Source organism: Mastacembelus armatus, chromosome 15, assembly GCF_900324485.2.
Source record: "Mastacembelus armatus chromosome 15, fMasArm1.2, whole genome shotgun sequence".
NCBI lineage: Eukaryota > Metazoa > Chordata > Actinopteri > Synbranchiformes > Mastacembelidae > Mastacembelus > Mastacembelus armatus.
Genome location: NC_046647.1, coordinates 6,113,326 through 6,134,831, shown reverse-complemented (window position 1 = coordinate 6,134,831; position 21,506 = coordinate 6,113,326). Strand labels below are relative to the sequence as shown.

The window sequence follows — 21,506 nt, the reverse complement described above, 5'->3', positions numbered from 1 at the left end:
TTTGCACCGTCACTTTCCTCAACGTGGGTACCATCTATCATAAACAAATCCTGTCAGTCCTAACAAGCACTGAAGTTGGTCGTTCATTTGCAGCGTAACTGAAAACTCATATTTTCGACATCACGTCAATGCAGCATCCGTGCCGCGGCGACGCACGTGCGAAGCAGCGGAGTCTCGGTCTCCGCCAATCACGGCGCAGTCTCACTCAGCCCTGTCCAATGGGAATAGCGCGCGTGCAGGTGGCTGGGCTGTTATCAGCGGGTCCCGCTTCTCTCGCAGCGTAGAGCGACTCAATTTATGGACGGACGCGCCGGGCCGTTAATGGTTCCCATCAAAACCACTAAAAACATCATCAGACCAGGATTCCCGCATGCAGCCGACTCCCAGCTCCCAGACTGCGACCCAAACAAACACGCGGAGAGGCTTTACTGGAGTTTGACCGGGCTCTTCACGTCCCCAGAGACCTGAAGTTCGGTTTCTCCCAAGTTTTCCCTCATTCCGAGAATCCTCGTCCTCATCCAGGATACTTTTGGAGGAGGCGGCAGAAGTGGCCTGGCTCCTCCTCAGTCCCAGACCGCTCTGCGCCTTTATTCTGTCTGGTTATTTTATTTAGCCGTTTTTATCCAGGCGACTTTGGTGTTTCATGTTCACAAATGTTAGCGGTCGGGCAGATGGAGGCTAACCGGCAGAGTGCTTTCGTCCTGGGCAGCACCCCGCTGGCGGCGTTGCACAACATGACCGAGATGAAGACATCCCTGTTCCCGTACGCGCTGCAGCAGAGCCCGGCGGGCTTCAAGGCACCTCCGCTCTCTAACCTCAACTCCCAGATCTCCGGAGCGACTCCGCACGGAATAAGCGACATCTTGGGAAGACCCATCACCACGGCCGGGCAGCTGCTGTCCGGCTTCCCCAGGATTAACGGCCTGGCCACCACCGCGGCCGCAGCGGCAGCGGGGATGTACTTCAGCCCGGCCGTGTCGCGGTACCCGAAGCCCCTGGCCGAGCTGCCGGGGAGAGCGCCCATCTTCTGGCCCGGGGTGATGCAGAGCTCTCCCTGGAGGGACCCGCGAGTTCCCTGTCCTGGTAAAGTCCTGACGTTTTAACACTTTAGGGGTCAGTGAACTGTAGAAGTGCAGGGAAAGCTCCGGGTCCTGTGTGAGGCTGCAGTGTTTCTGTAGGTCTGTGCTGCTGCTTGTCTTATGATTTTAGACACTTGGGCCTGGAAGTGTCAGTACACAGAGCAAACACACACACACACACACAACCACACACACACAACCACAGCTGTAAGATATTTCCCACAGGTCATCTACAGCTGTTCTTATCATCATCATCATCATCATCATCATCATCATCATCACGTTATCCTGTATGTGGCTGATACAAACACTTTAATGCGGCACAACTTAGAAAGATGTAACATAATGACAGCACCACAGTCAAAAGTAATTTGGAGGAGTTTTAAGAATATTTGCGACTCTTTTTAACTGTGGCGCAAATGTGTAACTTAGAGGAGCATAGCATGTGATAAGAGCATGCGTGTAAACATGTTTAAATCAAACTTTGTGAATAACCTTGTGCTCATTTCTCCTCCAGCCCAGGCTAATATCATGGTGGACAAGGACGGCAAGAAGAAACACTCCAGACCGACGTTTTCAGGACAGCAAATCTTTGCACTGGAAAAAACGTTCGAGCAGACGAAGTACCTGGCCGGCCCAGAGAGAGCCCGCCTGGCCTACTCGTTAGGAATGACCGAGAGCCAAGTGAAGGTAAGGACCGTCAAAGACCGGCTCAAAGGTGGAAATATTATCTGGCAGCTTTGGACTTTTGGCTTAGCAGGCCAAGAACAGAAGTTATTTCTGATATGCCTAATAATAATAATAATATCAGTAATGGTAATAATGATGATGATGACAATTATAATAATAACAACATCCATAATAATAATAATAATAATAATAGTAATGATAAATAATCACTTTAATTGATCTCCGGACTAGCTGTTTCTGTCGGGACCTGTTGATCTGTGTGTGCGCGTTTCAACACGCTCTGCCTCTCTCTCCTCAACAGGTTTGGTTTCAGAACAGAAGAACTAAATGGCGGAAGAGACACGCAGCGGAAATGGCCTCGGCCAAGAAGAAGCACGACTCTGAGACGGAGAAGATGAAGGAGAGCTCGGATAACGAGGACGACGACGAGTACAACAAACCACTGGACCCAAATTCAGATGACGAGAAAATCACGAGACTGTTGAAAAAGCACAAGGCCACCAACCTGGCGCTGATCAGCCCCTGCAGTAACAGCTCGGACACCTTGTGATGGCCACAGCTGGGGGCCACATTGAGGAGAAGGGGAGGGGGGTCAAAGGGTCCAACAGAGACTTGTCGCACACGTTGTGGCCCCTTTTCACCTGACTTTGTGAACATGCGTCAGAGGGCATCGCATTTTGCTCACATAGAGCAAGAAAATGCGTAAAATGTGCGCCGAGACGCACTGAAGAGCCGCTCACCAAAACGTGTCCAGAGACGCATTTGGCTGCATCTGAACCCACTTACAGACTATGTACACACGGATATATAACTCCTGTCAGAACTGGACTGCCAGCAGACTGACGGTGACAGGTTCATGTCAGTTGAAAGGACACAAATATTGGACAGGAACCTGGCGACGCAAACCAGTTTTTACGCATATAACTGGAGTTTTTACAACACATATAAATGTAAACTAAATACAATGTACAGTCCGGGTCAGTGTTGGACTTCTTAGTGTGACTCATTACTTTTATTCCACAAATGTTACTTTACTCCTGACACTTGTTAACATTATCCTCCCCATCCTCCTCTGAAGATTACTGCTAACCGCTGATAGAATTGTAATGATGTTATTAATATTTTGTCATGTGAAGACGTTATTGCCAGTCTTTTTCCACTCTGCCATGAAGAAAGTGCACATCATTTTTGGGATAATTCAACGGTAATCTCATTTTTGGTTTTTAAAAGAACTGATTTATGAGCAGCCAACACTGATCCGGATCCCAGACGCATGTTTAAAACGACAGGTGTAAACGGGGCCTGTGACGCTTCTAAAGCTCAGTGTAACCAGGGTATCCACTGTCCTAAAAGACGAGAGAAGAAAATGTTTGCGGGGGCTCAGATTTGAGATGAATGAATGAGTTGTGCTGTAACCTAAAGATGAAAATGTGCGTGAGATTGTATATATTTTTTACTGAATAACTTATGTTGTTTCAAGCAGTGGAAACGTGGCAGCCTCGATTCCCTCCACAGCCCTGACGCGCTTATTCCTCCTCAGATGTAACTGCTGCTTCGTTTTTATTTTCTGCACAGTAATGTCGCCCCACGTTTTACAGCTCTCTGTTCTGCAGCGGCACATAAATGTACAGGCGCAAAATGCTGTAAATAATCAGTGTAAAGACCAAACCGCTTGTTTTAACGACATCACATAAGTCCACACTTTGCTTTTTGATCTCATTTGGAAGACTTTATGCTTTACCTCATCGCACAGCGGAATAGAAAACTGGACCATCGTTTATGTTGGAATTAAAGAGATTATTATTGCTTCCAGGAAAGTTATAGGAAGAAAAAAAAACACTTTGTATTATGAATAAATTATTTAACAAGCATTTTTTTTTTGTTTTTTTGGGTTTTGTTTTAATGTATGGGCTTAATATAAATTAAAAATAAATTCATGACTCTTAATAATTGAATTTCATTATTGGTAACATGATAACCATGATTTTAGAGGACTAATTTACATTTTAGAAAAGTTAGAAGGACAGAAAACAGGGAAACCTAAAAGAACCCAGTAGTAAAATACATATTGTAAAATGTAAATGTCTTTAGCTTCTGCTTTGATGTTTCTCTTTCAATAACACATAAAATCAAGAAATACAGATTCTGTAGGCCTACTGCGTTATTATTATAGCTAATGGTCACATGTTGGATTTTGTTTAAAATATTATTTAAAATTATACAAGTAGCCTATTAAACTAAAATATATAATAAAAAACAACATCAACAATAATAATAATATTGATAATAATAATAATGTCGTCTTATCTTTTAATAACGGATTTTGTATTTTGCATCATTTCCTTTTCCCCAGCTGATTGATAGATAAACTCGTTGGGGCCTTACTGGGTTCCTGTGGGGGTGTTGGGAAATGACCCGGGGTTTAATTTATTATTCATTTATTTAAGACAAATCGGTGTTATGCCTTTATGATGCTCTGTGTTTGGTGTGAAGAGCTAAGAGATGTTTCGGAGAAGTGCGCCCCCGCTGTCGGTACCGTGGTACTGCAGCCACACTGAGTGGGAGCGTCTGCAGCGGCTCCCGGGTTCTGCACGTCAGAAACGAGCCGTCAAACGAACACTTTTCTCCTGGGAACCTGAGATAATTTGCTTTTATATAAGGCGACTCTGAAACAAATAACCAAAAAAAAAAAAAAAAATCCTCCCTGGACATGTGCCTGTAATTACTGGGCAAGAAACAGGGACTCCGCTCTTAAAACTTTTGGTAGGCCAACATAAAATAACTGCTCTTCACTTTCCCATTTTCTGCCGAGGGAAGTGCTGGATTGTTCAGGCCAGGCACAGGCTGGATAGGACTAAAGGCTAATAAAAAGATTTGATATGGATTTATATGAGTCCGTTCTGGCCTCCTGCGGCCAACTTTCCTCCGCCCCGAATTACGCGTTTTCTTTAGTGAGTAAAATAATTATACAACCTATAGAAAGCATCCTGTGGGATTATTCTCCAATGTTACGATACAAACGTGTATTGAAAATATAATTATCCTACATAAAGTCGATATTATAGGATGTCTTATCCCATAGAAATATGATTTATCGATGGCGGCTGTGTGACAATTAAAGGTGGTGTCACAGTGCATGTCCCTGAAGAAAAACGACCAGAGGAAACTGCAACTCTCATCCCTGTTGGTGCGGCCAATCACAGGATAGGACCACTGTAACAGTACACTAATAATACACTGATGATCCAGCGGGGGGGCTAATTGATGAAGACCTTTTCATTAGGAGCTCTTATTGTGTAGTAAGGGGCTAAAATGAGAGGCAATGAGGACAAACAGCCACTGAGCTCTAATGGTTTTTTATTGCTTGAGAAGTGCATCACCTACAGTAGAGGCCAGGCCGTCCAGAAGGGGCTAGAAGAAAAATCTCTATCTGCTTTTATAAGATGGAGTGAAGAAAAACTGCGGCTTATACTCCTAAAGTATACTCAGGATGATCAGCAGGAACAAGAACAAGCAGGCTTTTTTTTTTTTTTTTAAAACCTTTTGCCTACGAACCAAGTCACACAAGACAACATAAATTCTGCGGCAGGCACAAAATCATTTCCACTTGCGGTGATTTAGATGAAAAAAAAAATCACGGAGGATCAGTGTGACGGCTTCACACAGTCTGAAATCTGTAGTGTAGTAAATGAAATCGATAAAAGAAAAGGATGGCGTCTCCGACCGCCCCTGTAATGCTCAAATTATTGGCAACGAAGGCTGCTGAAGGCTACATACAAAAATTAAAAGCAACGCTCCCTGCTCTTTCCCAGCATTTAGAGTTTGTCTTTCTCAACATTTCAGAATGAACGCCTTTACCGTCTCACTTAAGCTTTTTCTAACTCTCACACACTTCAGTGTAGGATACTTGGCACCATAATGCAGTAACAAAAATAGACAAGGAACAGTTTACATTTTAAGGATATCCAAGCCTATCTAAAATATTACATTCAGAACCATAATATTATAGAAATAAGTTAGAGTAAGAATAATAATCAAATAATATGAGAGTGCTATATATGAAACATGATCTTATATACTTGTATGGTCTATGGCACTGCTTAAAACATTCTTGGATAGGCAATAAATCACTGAAGAGCTTCTTCTTGTACTGACTATTCAAAGGTCACTGTGGCTGCTGCAACACTCTGCACTGCACTTCAGCATCAACATTTTGGTAAGAATTATAAATTATCTCTTTAAAAAGTACAGTATATAAAATGAGACTCAACTGATGTGTCAGGCATGGCAGTGTGGTGTGCAAACAACATCAACTCAAAAACAAAACGAAAAAAAAAAAAAAATTATATATATATATATAAATTGTTGAAATGAACTGAAATGTTCTATCTATTCCAACAAAGGGACCACAAAGTTTGGTCAGAAAAGAGAACGGCACTAAAACCATTAACAACTCTATGTTATACTGTTCAATGTACAAATAAACCTAACAATATAGATATACAACTTTTTTTGCATTGCACTTTTCTTTTTTTAAAACACCTTACATACTGTATGGAAAGTAGCTTCTATATATAGACGCATACCTAAAAATGGCAAGTATGGTGTCTAAAAGTATGTAGTTGGACTGGTTTCAATTAGAGTTTTGGCAACGACGCTGTGTAATGGAAAAGAGTCCTCCGTCCTTTTTCTTTATGGGGAACGGGGTTGCATGGCAACGGTGAGGTCAGCGATGTGTGTCTTGTCTGGAGCCGGGCCCTCGGGTGCTAGTCCACATCTCAACAAGTGTTTCATGGAGAGAAAACGGCTTGGTGTTTGTAGGGATGAGGTGTCAGAACAACTGCAACTGATCAGCACTGCTGAAAAAGTTTGTGTAGGTTCTTCAGTGTACGCTTGTGCAAAGTGTGTGTGCAAATGTGTGTTTATGTGTGTGCGTGTGAGTGTGTTTGTGTGTGTGTGTGTGTGTGTGTGCTGATGTCCTGTTAGTTTCTCTGGTGTTCTCTCAGAGGCGCTTCATGGAATATGTTCTCCCCCCTTTGGCAACACTTCCCTGTGGAGAAATAAAAACAGAGGTTTTATCCCTAAATATTAAGCCTCGTCTTTAATCAGAGAAAATGACCTGACTTCCACTCTTTGCAATGTTAAAATACAAGGTGCACCTAAATGTCTTAAAATGACCAAAGCATTTTAAGTAATAAGCAATCGTGTTTTATTCTGGAATAAAACTCTTCAAACAGGCACATCTGCCTTCAGACAAATTTGTGCAAAGTAATAAAAAAATCAAGCAAATCAAAGCAAACAATGCAACAATGGAAAGAATTATAATAAAGAAAAATGAATATTTACCACGACATCACTGCACCACACAACACTTGTGCTTATTTGCATTAGGTTTACCTGCCCCCGCTGTTATTCGGAAGGACAGGAAGACAGGCTGGCAGGGGGACAGAGACAAACCAGAGTTAGGAACAACAAGTTAAAGATCCTTCCAATGTTTTCTGGGACAGCTTACACACTCCTTCCCTCTCTGGACACCTATGACACACAGGTTAAACTCACACAGCAGCACTGTGGCTTTTTGAGTCTGTGCGCTAACTACGCTGGACATTTTTTTTAAACATAGCCAGCTGCCGACAGCAGTGTGAGGCTTGGAGGTGAGGGCTGCTGTAGTATCTGTCAGTGTGCTCAGGTCACCTCGCACACACACACTACTGTCTATGTCACACTATGTAATGATGAAAGGTCTGACTTAAGGCGCCTCTCATTCAGTTTAAAACCTCTAGTCTGGCACAGCACAGACTGAGGCTAAAGTGTTAAACACTTTCTATACAATCAGCTTTACAAAAAGAGAGACAGATCTGATAAGATAACCTCTACTACTGCTTTAGCTTCATCCTGTCAACAGCTGAGAGTTAGGGCTTTTTGGCTTTTCTGTAGGTCCTCTTTGTTCAAAGGTGACATTTATTTGCATGATATATTTACTGTATGTTTATTCTCAGGTTTATTGTTTCAATTCTTGATCAAAATGATTGCTTATGCTTCACAGTTTCCTTGTCCCTCTGTTACAGCAGCTTAAACAACCTGTAAGTCTACTAGACACTAAAACCTTATACTTACACTCAGAGGAATAATGGCACTTCAAACTGCAATAATAAGATATTTGTTAATAACTAAGCTGAATTCAAGTCAAATGCTGCAATATAGTCAGTATAGTATAACTAAACTTTACCAACACTATCAGCCTCATACATGTATAGTAATGTAATACAAATAGTTGTTTCCCTAAACTGGATACAGATGTGTTGGATATAGTCAGTCCTTTCCCATTCTAGTCACTATTTATTCCCAACACAATGTCACAACACAATAACACACAGTGAAGATGTGGGTAGAGCCCGTGTTGTTACCTTGTGGTCCCCCATGCAGACATTGGGCCCAATGTTATCATAGACTATCGCCCGCTCTTCATTTTCAGGCTGCAGAGACACAAAATCAAAATTTTGGTAAAGTGATCATGATCAACAGTATGTTTCGTAATGTGGTGCAGTACAGCTTCTGTTGCACAGTTCATACACAAAGGATGCAGAGTCAGCAGTACGGTGTTCACACACCCTGCTGTGCAATATGTAACACAAATAGTTGTTGTTTCACCCTGGTCCACTGCAGAGGTCACACAACGAAGGTACAGAGGCTCAGTCTTTTTTATTTGTGTGCAGCTTACACATTGACAAAGCCTCACATTCTGCCATCCATAAATAGTTATACAATTATTTATTACTGTTGACAAAGACTTCACTCAGACAATGAGATAACTAAGATTGTAAAGTTAAGCCATTTGAAGGCACATAAAAATTAATCAAAGTTTATTTATGAATAGCAAATAATTCAGGAAACATCAGAAACAGTGTAAGTTTGTTTTGTCATGTTCCTTAAAATGAAAGTGTTTTATTCTCACAGAGCAGCAGCACAGCAGCTGATTTATGAAAACTGTAAGCAACCACTGAACTGAAGGCACCTTTAGAAACTCAGCACTGCTTTTACTTTGAAACCAGTGCACAGTGAAAAGAAATGAAAAGCACAAGTGATTTACAAAGTGGACATCTGCCATCTGACCAAATATACTCCCACTGTAATCTAAGAGAAAATCATGTTTCAATATCACTTTTTGCACACAAAGAGGCTGTTACCCACTCACACATGGATCTGCAGACTGCAGTATAAATCACACTTGTCTGGTTGAACTAAAGACTTTTTAAACAGGCACTCCAACCCCCACTTACACACACACAGAGGCTGGTGGGTGCTACCAGTTGTGACTCGGTGAGCTGCAGTGGCACTTCAGAAGAAAGAGAGACAAAGCCTGAGAACGAACCATAAAGCAGAATCTAAATTAACTTCAAACGAATCCTGCAGTGGAGCAGGGTCAGCACACGGCGTGCCTCCACCTCACTACCTTTTCTCGCGGGCCACGCACTGCCACCTCTCTATTTGTCTGGGAGCCCGCCCTGAGCCGTTGCCTCCCCCAGCCTGAGATACATTCATCAAACACACACTTGATAATTTACAAAGGCAGCATAAAATTGTGGATTTTCGGGCTGCATAATCTTTAGACAGATAAACAAATTACCCGGGGCCCTCCGGCAGAGAGGGAGCGCTCGCTCGGCTAAACATTCATTACCGGTGCTCCCGGAGCTGGTGCCGCACCACACAGCCAGCGGGCAACCTTTGGCGTGTTAGGGCTCGGCAAGCAGAAAATAACATGATGGCGAGTTAACCGACCGTGCCATGATAGATGACGCCACACGCTGGGTTGTTTACGGGCCCATGTCTCAACAATCTGTAATGCTTGGAGCCTGAGAGTGTGTGCTCAGTGAATCATCAGCCAATCTGCGAACACACTAACTGTTCCACTCTGTCCCCGCATTACAAGCAATTAGCCAGTGCTTGAGGGGAAGAAAAGCAAACAACAGCCCAGCTGTGTGTATGTGTGTGTGTGTGTCTGTGTGTGTGTGAATCACTCTTTACCTGATACTGACACGCTGAATGGGGAAAACAAAATGTGTGTTATAATTTTATTAAAATACTTACAGTCTGTTTTTCCATAACTTACTGTAATACGGCAGTGTTGTATTGTTCTGGTCAGACTGTAAAGCTCTTGTGATGCTTCAGTCAGTAAAGAAGAAAGATCAGGAAGGAATTTCTCATTTGTAGCGGACAAAAGAAAGCCAAACTTCCTGAGCAGCCCCCTGCTGTGGACTGCTACTGTACAATACACTGCTGCATCTCTTTCACACACATTAACAGATGAAAGCCTGCATGTTCCCATTCTGAAAAGACTCAGGCCACTAAGGTCAAACCTGAGACAACTCTAACAAGCTGATTTTTGTGGCAATAGCAGTCCAATTCAGGAGGCAAACAGAGGTACTGTCAAATCTGGGAAAACTTTCCAAGGCTGCATGGTGGATCTCTAAGTCCTCCAGCAAACTAAATAGTGAGTCAAGAGCGAACAGACTGCAGGACAGGCTGTAGGAGGAGGGGGGAGATGCGAGGAGAGAGGTGGCAGATTGTCTGGAGTTTACAATGCTGGGATGGATTTGAAGCCAAACGAGAGCTTGCAGGGTTTGACTCTGAGGAAATAGACAGATCTGTGGCTTGATGAAGAAGATGGGGCCCACTGGAGCTTTCTAAGAGCTGGGATATATATACTGTCTGGGTGGACCCATGGCTTAGTGTTTCAAATTAATATTCACAGACACCTCATCGTTCCATCTGTGAAGTGAAAGAGGAGGGGAGGGGTATTGTGGATCAAAGATGATGGAGTTGTAGAAATAATGAGTGAGACACTAATGAAGAGCCCTGTGCTTTAGTTAAGGGAGGAGTGGTGATGTTTGCGAAAATGCGAAGGAATATGACTTTAAAAAGCAACGAGAAACCCCTGAAGTGGACGGCTCACCTTTAAGACCAGGTCTCTGGCAGAGGGAGACATAAGGATTCGGTCACACCAGGCAGGGCATCTGGTGTTCATGTACTGCTTCCCCTGACTGCTGTCTTCACTGTATGGATAGCTGAAAAGACAGAAAAACATTTATAGCACATTCATACAGCTTGACGCGGTGTCCAAGTAATAACCAAGTTTATTTTCTCGTTAATAAGTGCTGTACAAAGAAGACATCAGAGAAGAGCAAATAAGATGAAAATGAAATGTATGAATCAGCAGGGCTGCAGAGAAGTAATAAATATGAGATGTCACACCATCTTATCTCAGAGACAGAGCTCAAAGTGTTTTCAACATTTTCCAAGAAAGCAGGAGGTCCATTAGTATGACCAATCATCTGGGTAATCTCTTGAGTCAACACACATGGATGGCTCAATCAAAGCAATCTTTCTCTGCCAACTGTACAGGTTGTGAGTGTGTGTGTCTGCGTGTTGACTGAGAGGGAAAATAAAAAAGAAAGAATGAGAGTGATGTAGGCAGAACGAACCAGAGGGAGATTCAGTTGCCCATATGTATAGCTACATCCCTACACGGTCATCAAAAACAGATTAGGTGCCACGGCAAATGGCCAAGAGAGATTGTATCTTGGAACAGGAGGGAACAATTGCATGATTTAAGCAGCGGCAGGGCTGGAGTTGGGCTGCGAGCCATCGAGCTGATACAGATTTACATTGTTGAGAATTCAATTTGCCCCTTCGGCTCATCAAACTGCTTCAGATTTACACGCCACCAATCCAATTTGTTTGCCGGTGCTCATCAGGATGTAAGGACCAGGCTTGTGTACTGTAATACCAATCCAATTTGCTCCTTCAGTGCCACCCGTGCTAACCGCAGCATAACACAAAGTGCCTCTCTTCTAATGATGGTGATATCCAAATGATAAAATAAACACACACCAACCCTCCAATTCATCGCACTTGCCGAGCCCCAATACCGTAATTGGACTTTGTGCTAAGGCAGAGCACCTTTATCAAGCAACTGGGTATGGTTGCTTAGTAAATGTTCGTGAATTCAAATCAGGACACGGTTATTACAGCTACCACACTGATAGACCTGATAATATTACAGTAGTTCTGGAGTGAATTGGCTACTCTACTCTACTCTGGCCTACCTAAAGCAGCAAAGAAAAAAAAAAAGTCTCCATTTTGTCCTTCCAGAGTCCTCACAAGAACCTCCATCCATGGTCACCAGAAGAACATTTGCTTATTAGGCTCATTTCTTGTTCTTTTCTGCCAATGAATAATGTGTCAATCAAAGTAACGGACTGAATAAATAAAACCAATGAATGTTACTAATTATTAGACGAACTGTTCTAATTTTAGGGGGTTTTGGTCATAGTAAATCTGAATCTTGTCTATGCCAACTATAACAGTTGAGAGGTACTGCAATGGATGGCCTACAGTGAATTCCTTGCAAAGTGATGTGTACATATGCAAATGACACAGTGATATTGTTATGCACTACAACGAAACTGATAAGATTAATCCTCATACACATGTACAACAATGGTGACAGAGATATGTGTTGAGATGGTGACTAGTAGAAAAAATGAATGTACAGTATGTGTAAGTATGGGACATGAAGTGGCCTGTGTCTTTCTCACTATCTCTCTCTCTCTCTCACACACACACACACACACACACACACACACACACACACACAGCCCCCCACCAAGTGTACAAACAGACCCGTTGAGAGTTCCCTGCCTCCAATTAGCATTAATAGCACTTAAACCATGAAGAAATGCATGGGGGTTTGGTATGTTAATGAAAGGGCTAAAGAAGTGATCCTAGGATAAAAGACAGCATGAAGAATAGGATGAGTGAAACAGATAGACAGTGAGGGAGAAGAGAGGGGATAAAGATAGATCAGACAGAAAGGAGCAAAGTGAGGGTGGAAAAGAGCAAAGTCTTCAAAGGGCTTGTGGAGCTGCTCTGCTTCAGGGTGGCCTCAATGCTCCTGCTTCCTGAGTGACGGTCCCAGGCCTTAAACAGCTTGTGAACAATCCTCCTATCAGGGACTCTGTTATACCTTTATTGACTAACAAACCTGGGGTCATTTTGGTGTTAAACAGACTGAGAGAAAATCAAGCTTCCCCCTCACCTCCTTCAAACAATGAACTCTGGCCTGACAGCAAACTTCCCCAAGCACTTCAACAACAAAACTTTGTTATCGTTCAGTCATTTTTGATGACAGCCAGCCATTGTAAAAGCTGATTAAAAATACTCAACAATGGCCATTAAACAGCCATTTTGTGTTCCTGTGTATGCAGGTATAGGTTGTTCCCCTTTCTATTTTACCGCACCCTCCACTGGCTCCAATAGAGATAACAAGTCTTAATGCAACGGCAAACAGTTGGATGGCGCGCTGGGGCCAAAGTGATTAATGCCTCCGATTAGCAAGTTCACAAACTTATCGGGGAAGGTAAACGGTCTGAGAGGGCGTGTGGGCTGGAGGCCGTCAGCTCATATCAGATCCTTATTGCCCACAGCAAGACTAATTACACTAATTAATGGACCAAGCTGATAACTCCAACAGTCCTGTACCTGTATAGGAGGGGGAGTTGCACTTCAAGGTATCCACGCACACACGCACGCACACACACACGCACGCATGCACGCACGCACATATATATATGCTTTAAATGTGAATATGCAATCAGCCACATACACTGCTTTACCAACTCTTTTCCCAGAGTCAATATGTTAGACTACCAAAATGATTATATTTATGGGATGCAAAGTTACTGAGAGTTGTAAAATGAATGGAAAAGTACAAACATAAATACAAACAGTCATCAAAAGCTCTGTTTTGAACATAGAATACTTTAATGCTATTACAGGTGAAATGGTGGCTGGATTGCCACAATGAGTCAGTTCTGTTTATAATTTCTTACATATGTCACGTGCAGCACCTGATTTAATGCACCAGAGTAAAATAGTTTGCCGCTGGTTCTCTAAATCTTTGTAGTTTATATACAGTATTTTATTTGGATAGTTTTGCTGACACTGAAACAATTTATAAAAAATAACTAAGAGCAAAAACAGTTGCACAAAGTGTAAAGCTGGCTCACAAATCTACATTTGCATACTAATCCTGAGCAAGTTGAGAACGTGCGTTCATACTGTAAACCCGACAAAATCAAGCATAATGACAACAGTCAGCATGCAGATTAAAGACATCTGATTCTGAGGATGCTGTGGATCAACACTATCTTGCTGTTTGACATATTTAGTAATTTGTTGTTAGTATAAAATGGTTATTATGTTAAATTCTATACTAACTCCAAAACCTGTAAGCATTCATGATTAGCATATATTATATAATCTTTACAATTGGTACACACTATCAAACTGGGACTCAGCATCTGTCTCTGTATTTATCAATCCTGCTGGTGCAGGTACAAAAGTGACAGAGCAAAAAATATTTGCAGAGTGCTGCAAGTGCTTGTTGTATACTACACATTCAAAATGGCTCATTTAAACAATGATCCTCTGAGGATCAGGAGCGTCAGTGCCATTATCTGACACTGAGTGAGATGTCTGTCTTGCCACTGGTGTTTAGTCTTTTCCAGCAATCACCTCTCGTGTAAAGTTGACCCAAAAACACTGCTTTTCTGCTTCTTCCTTTATTTTGTGTTGCTGACCACATCTCAGATGATTCATGTGTGTACAGTAACCTATCGAGATTCTCGAGCACCCATTGAGAGCTCATTCATTCATGCTTGGTTTGGGGTTTAATGTTTGACTTGGCTGCAGACACATTACTCACATGTGCTCCGACCGGTGTCAGCTTGTTTGGCTCGCAACAATAAAAAACTGGCGAGGTGAGCACAGACCCTACCTTTAGTGTGTCACTAAGCCTCACCAAGCAGAGGGAGAGGCCTTTGTCACATATATTACTACACTGTTAAACACTACTATATCAATGCATATTTTATTCCACACTTTTACCGCACAGCTTTCCAAACAATAAAAACATTGAACGATAAACGTTCTAGATATCATTTGATGATAAAAAATAAAAAGCATCCAACATATTTCTGTAAAAAAAAAAAAAAACATTTTGTAGGTACTGCACTTTTTTTTTTTTGCTCCTCTGGGTTGTACTGTGACTTATACAGCAAAGTGACTTATATGTATATATTTACAGTTTTTTAGACATGTATTCATAAGCGTTAAATTACACTCTTGACTCAATTTAAGACTTGAAATTACACTTCTGTTCACACTAAACTAACTCCTAGTGCAACAGAAGTGAAAATGCAGCCCAAAAGGTATCGCAATACTGCAGATTACAGCTAACAAAGTCTGCAGCTGAAACAAAGTCTGGAGTGAGTGTCCAAGGTTCAACCTGAGAGAGGTGGAGGTCATGCTGTTTTACCCCCTCCACCGCAATGTTGGTGCAGTTGTTTAAAATTACTTGACACGGATGAATAAATTTCATAATGCACTCCTGCTTGTTGTTATGCCTAGCCTACGTCCTTTATAGGCTAATTAGTATTTATTAGTATTAATTAATTATACACCACGACTTATACACCAAAGCAACTTATATGGTTTTTCTGTTCTAATAAATCTGGTGCAACTTAAGTCAGACTGCCAGACTGGCCATGTCCTTGTCCTATATTTTCCTATCTACCCATTAAAAGCTATTACCCAGTTCTACATAATAAGTGATAAGTGATAGACAAAACAGCAGGATATTTACTTGTTCAGTTTTTAATGAGGGCAATATAAACGTGGGAACATAGGCAGGGCCGGAAACCAGAGATAAGAGTAATAGTCATATCTGTGACAAGAGGTCAAGGGTGCTAAAAAGCATCATAGGATGTTGGAGTGGCCAGTGCTGGGCTGGGTTTGGCTAAAAAGTCAGAAACAACTCCCTGTCTCTACAGCTATGTTTGTTTGTGGTTGTCAGGGGAGGCTTGGCATAACACAATACACACACACACACACACACGCAGCACAGATACAAAAAGATCAGCCAAATGCTATCAATAAAGCTGAATGTTTGCTTCAGTTTGTAAAGCTGGGAGGCTCGCAGGCACAACATTGGCACAGTGCAGTATAAACAGTGAAATGCCATCAGTAGCTCATGGCTCACAGCCTGCTGGGGTTCAGCTATGACATGTTTGGCCTTTAGCTTCTCTAAATGAAGACAAGGACACACAGATGGCATCTATTTAATCCACGCTGTGTAAGATTGTTTTAACAAAGCCTCCTTCTCAGTAGCATCATCTCAGACAAGAGGCAATGACACATGACAGTGGACAAGCTTCACAATTGCCACAATGGCCCCTCATCATTTTCACAGACTGTCTGCTAGTTAGAATGATGATGCGCTGATAGTTGTAAAACAATGTTCCTGTTCAGCTGAGCAGCCTGTAACACTGGATTCTGTGGCTGTGCTAAACCAACATGAGCCACACACGTATAATGAACATTGCCATTAAACTGTATGCTAAACTGTATCTGTACATTACACCCCCATGTTCCACTATAGGATGGCTGAGAGTGAGGAGAACAAGAAGCCTCCTTCATATAGGATGCAAACAGCAGGGCAATAGGACTAATGTATTCCCACTGACATATACACGCACAGTGGGTGATGTCACTCGTACATGCACTTCAGAGGGTTGTTGTGTACAGAGTATTATTCACAGAACAAGGACCATTACTGTATACAGGAGAGCCATCTGTGTGAGCACTTCCTATGAGCTCAAAATGGGTCTTGAGGAATTCTCCATTGCTCTAACAGTTCACTCATATGTTCGTATTACCAGTTATTGAGGAGCTGGCAGGTGGCCATTTATGTCACCTGACCAAAATCTTCTCTCATCTGAAGAGCAAAGTCACGTTGCTTGGCATCAGCTTTGAAGCCTTGCCCTTCCTATTTTATGAGCCTGTAACCCTTGTTGAGTTTTTCTCACTTCTCCTCTTACACCTGCAGCTCTGGAAAACAGGATGTGCCAAGTTGGTCCCGGGGTGAAGACACAACTGTTGATCAGTTTCTGACTTCTCACTAACTTCACCTTCTGAACTCTGGGTCACGCTCTTTCTACTCCTTTCCATGTCTAGACCTAAGGAACACTTGAGCCTGTTCCCTGTGAAATCTTCATGTGGACTAAACATGTCTATGTATGAACACCATCACATCAACACTAGAAGTATGTGCACGTTCACAAAACTAACAGAACTTTAACAATTTCACCTCTAAAGAGCTTCACTGTAGATGTCTTCTGATTAATGCCTTGCTTGAACACTGAACACATCTGGACATCTGTAAACATGTATAAACAGCAATCTCTGCCTTCTAGTAACATCAGCTGCAACCCACCAGTACTCAGATGCTATGTACTGTGAGTATCCGTACCTTCCTCCCTCCTCCTCCTTTAGAATCAGAGACACAGGACAGTAGAGTCAGCTTTTCCACTCCCAGCTTCGTCCTCAACTTCCATACCATCTCCCTGAAATCGCTCATGATTTGCCCACTGATGGGGTTGTGTCGCTGGTCTGATGTCACTCAAAATCTCCCTCAAAGCCTATTCCCAATAACTATGTTACAGACAGAATACATTCTTCCACTGCTCCCTCATTGTCCACTGCATTTCCTCCTGTAGCTGTGGTCCCGATTAAATTTTTGCATCGATCTTGTGCAGAAAAAAGGGAAAAGAAATCGGATCAGAGGAGTACTAAAAGCGTTCCCCTAAATCAATCAAAATACATGAATAAGTTACTGTTGCCTTAGTCGGTTTTAGGGGATATTACCTTAGTTATGCCATTTCAAATATGAAATCAAAAGTCCCATAATGCAGGGTAAAACTTACCATTATTTTCAGTCAAATGGTCATACTACAGCCTATGTAAAGATAATGACCTAATGGCTGGTTGCAGTCTCATACATTAAATCTGATTGAATAATTATGTCTACATAAATGATTGGTCTCTGATTAATAGACATCTATTTTCTCCCAGTACACTGCCTATGGAAACTCTTAGCCCACATGGGCTTCTGTGTATGTGTGTGTGTATCAGTATGAGTAATACTGCAACCTATCAGCGAACAGCAGCCGACTTGGCTCCAGGTCCAACTCTGACAGGGCCCGGGCAAATTCCTCACCCCAGTGCCCAACTACCTAGATGTGTCAGGGCCATCTTTGACAAACGACTTCTCGAAAGTAAAGAGATACATGCATTTTAGAGCTTGGAGCCTCTGCAGCATTGAAAGGGAAAAGAATTCATGTGTGTATGTTTGGGGACAGAGATGTACACATACAGAAAACTGAATACACCCATTATGACAAGCCTCTGACAAAACTCTGTGCAGACTGATGTTCTGTCATCTTTCACAGATGATTCTTTTAGATGCTCTTTGCTGAAGAACTTTGCACTTGCCCTTCTGTTTATCACAACAAGGTCCACACAAATTGTGTGTGAACTGTACCATTGCAACTTTAGTTATTGGTAGTCTGGCTCTAGTCACAAGTAAACTGATTTTTGCAGCAGAGGTCACAGGTTAACTGACGTTTGTCACAGAGGAGGTCACAGGTGTACTCACTTTGGTTGCACTTAGGTTGTACTTTGGGACTTAGATTTTTTACATCACCTGTTTGCTTTTAATTATTCATAATATATAAATAAGATCCTGAATTTCCCCTAGGGGGTTAATAGTGTTTATCTTATCTTATCTTAAATAGTCTACACTTTAATTTAAAAACGATGCAATTACCGCAATCATTTAACACTGTAGTGATATTGCGCAGAGGTGAACTCAGTTTGTTGTATGCTGTATTCCTGATGAAAACTGGATGTCCATTACAAAAAATGATCAGGAGCTGCTGACCAGGGATTCTTCAGGTTTGGTTACCTGGTAAAAAGAGAAATCTGGAAATACATGTTTCTGCCCTTCGACCGCCGCTTCATATTTACATTAATCAAGTTGTTATCCTGTATTTAGTTCATCCCGGGCAACATTTCTCATTTTGACTCCTCACCCTACAGCGGACAACAGACAGAATTAAGTTGCAGATTAAATGTTTGTGACTAGTATTGATTTATAGATTTGAACAAAAGCGAACCGTGTGTGTGCATGAGTGTGTGTGTCAGAGAGGGTGTGTTCTGAGGGCCTGCATTAAAAAGAGTAATAACCTCACAGATGGCGAGGGGCCGGTCCAGAGCAGGCTATGTGATGGAGAACAATCGTTGAGGCTTGATTGCTCAAGGAGCACAAGGCAGACCTGACAGGGGGAGGGGTACTACTATATGGGTGTGTGTGTGTGTGTGTGTGTGTGTGTAAGAAGTGGGAGGCGGGGGTTGTTTAAGTTTAACTAGGCCACTGCTACCCATTACAAGGCTGACAATGATGTGGTTTGTCGCCCACACAGAGTAGATCAAATCAAATTTCATATGCTGCTCCCGGGTTTCATCTGTTTGATTCATCATCACCTCAAGTATGTGGAAATCATTTGTATTCTTCCACAGCAGCATATTCATTCCTCCCTGTGGAGAGATGATTCAGTATTATATGGATAGGTGCAAAAGTCAGCCAGTGTAAAAGGACAATAAATCCACCTGTCACTTATGCAAAGTGATGTAAATGGGGTCCCTGATTAAGACACAGAGTCATTTAAAAAACAGGGACTGGCAGAACCCTGACACACATACACACACTCAGTCTCGAGTTCTCACAGTCAGTGTGACATGTATGCGCACACACACAATTGCAAACTCACACTCCAAGCCACTCAGATACACACACACACACACACACACACACACACACACACACACACACTTTGATAGCTCTACGTGTCACAAGCCTGCTCTCTCTCACACACACATACTAAAATCCCCCGCCGCCCTGCGCCTGCCACTGGAGCAGTTTATCAAGTAATTATTGTTTGATTACAGCGTTTCATTATCTGCACTGATTGAGTCACAACCAACGGCAAAGGTCAAGCGCCATTAACGCGCTGCTCCCGAAACATATTTCCACGCTGGCCGCGTGTTTGCCCTCCCTCTCCTCTGAAAGGGCTAATTGCAAATGCATTTGTTTGAGGAAGAGGAGTGGAGACCACCCATTCCAATTTCCCCCAAGTCCCACTGAGAAGGAATATCAATGCAGCCCAAAGCCAATGCACAGTGACACACACAACACACATGTATAGGCAGACACACAAGGGAGCAGTTTGGGACCGTATCCAATCATACTTAACAACTGATACCCATCAAACACAAACACAACAGCTTTCATAAAACCATTTTGGACAATAAGGAGGTGAGTGACTCCTTCTGATTTTACATATAATGATGAGGCCGTATGGCCAAGATCTGGTAGGCATAATCACTGGATTTACCACCATGTCAAGGGCCCTGTGGGTTACTGTATTTATGCTGTTTCATTATCAAGAACCTATTTCTGGTGGATGTACAGTAATTATGTAAAATACGACACATACATGAACAATAGATATAATATTGAATATGGATACCTGGGAGAAAGAAATACATTAAAAAGCTGATAATAAGCAATATTCAGCAAAGTTCCTAAAAACCAAATCCAGTATATCTGCATCAAATGGCATGGTAAACCATCCAGCAGGTGCTTTGTTATAAAGCAATAAAGTCACCCTTATCTGGGAATCATGAATCGCTTTGCAAATCTATTCAACACAACTTGTTATATTTCAGTCAGCAGCTAAGTGGTGGACATTACAACAGTTTGACATTACCATATGTAGAGCCACAACTGTTAGAGTGGCTAAAAAATGAAAGTATTCTTCCAGGAACATCAGGAACTAGTAGAAAATCAGAGAGCAGTGTAGTGTTGTAGATGTTAGTTGTGTGAATGCAAAGGTGTTAAAATTGTGTGTGATGTAAAATTGCTCTATACCTGGGTGGGAAAGAGATCTCTAGTTCATGCAGCCGATCCTTGAACAAAGACAGCTCTTTGTCAAACTCTAAAAGCTGTGGAAAGAAAAGAAAGAATGGGAATAAGGAGAGAGTACAGTTGATTTATTAATTCCTTCTTTTAAACATGAAATTGTCTGACACAAACAGTTCTATCAACAGGCCTCAGTCTCAGTGAGGTATGGACCTAAAGCGTGTTGATGAGGTTGCAGATATCATCTTTACTATCTTATTCAGTTATGGCCACATACCCGATACTGGCAAACACTGACAGCAGCTGACCAGTAGTGTGTGAGTTTGTGGGTGTGTGTGTGTGTGTGTGTGTATGTGTGTCTTACTGGTGTCTATCTCTCCACACTGACAGTGCAGCCACACACTCATCATCAATCATGTCTCCTCACCCAGCTGTATTCACTCACTAGAGTGTACACACACACTTCCCCCAATTTCCCCCCTTTCACAAAACCCATAAATCATTAGTGAAAAGCGCAATTAGCAGCTTCTTGTACACATTAATTATCTGGGAGATGAACAGGTAGCTTGGGCACCTGCATGGCTGCCTCACTGAGAGACTGACAACGACGTTTCCCGGCAACCTCAGAGGACCTAACGCGGGCCCCGCCCTTTGCTTTCAGACAGGAAGACACCAGGATGAAGCCGAGACATGTCTGATCAGTGGTAAATTGTTATTGTACATGTTTCAAAACCCCAGCTACAATTATGGCCTGACAAAGACCTCATCCTATGGTGCAACTCTGACAGCGGTATTAGAGGGAGCTTGATGTTGAAATGACAGTACATTGGTGATGCATTGGTGAGTACATGCAGTGT

At 42.3% G+C, this 21,506-nt stretch overlaps 2 protein-coding genes across 2 annotated transcripts in view; one reads left to right on the top strand and one right to left on the bottom strand.

Annotated features, from left to right (window-relative positions):
* The first annotated feature begins 653 nt into the window (after window positions 1-653).
* Window positions 654-2,350, top strand: nkx6.2 (NK6 homeobox 2). The gene is made up of 3 exons (XM_026309813.1): window positions 654-1,083; window positions 1,597-1,769; window positions 2,071-2,350. Exons 1-3 carry the CDS (start codon window positions 654-656, stop codon window positions 2,317-2,319), a joined length of 852 nt encoding a protein of 283 aa, XP_026165598.1. The 3' UTR covers window positions 2,320-2,350.
* Window positions 2,351-5,109: 2,759 nt separating this feature from the next.
* Window positions 5,110-21,506, bottom strand: part of inpp5a (inositol polyphosphate-5-phosphatase A) — a 123,970-nt gene continuing 107,573 nt past the window's right edge. The window contains exons 12-16 of the mRNA XM_026309146.2: window positions 20,659-20,732; window positions 10,723-10,834; window positions 8,177-8,245; window positions 7,116-7,203; window positions 5,110-6,819 (exon numbers count right to left, since the gene is read on the bottom strand). Coding sequence (XP_026164931.1) covers window positions 7,123-7,203; window positions 8,177-8,245; window positions 10,723-10,834; window positions 20,659-20,732 — 336 coding nt within the window. The 3' untranslated portion in view covers window positions 5,110-6,819; window positions 7,116-7,122. The remainder of the gene's footprint in view (window positions 6,820-7,115; window positions 7,204-8,176; window positions 8,246-10,722; window positions 10,835-20,658; window positions 20,733-21,506) is intronic.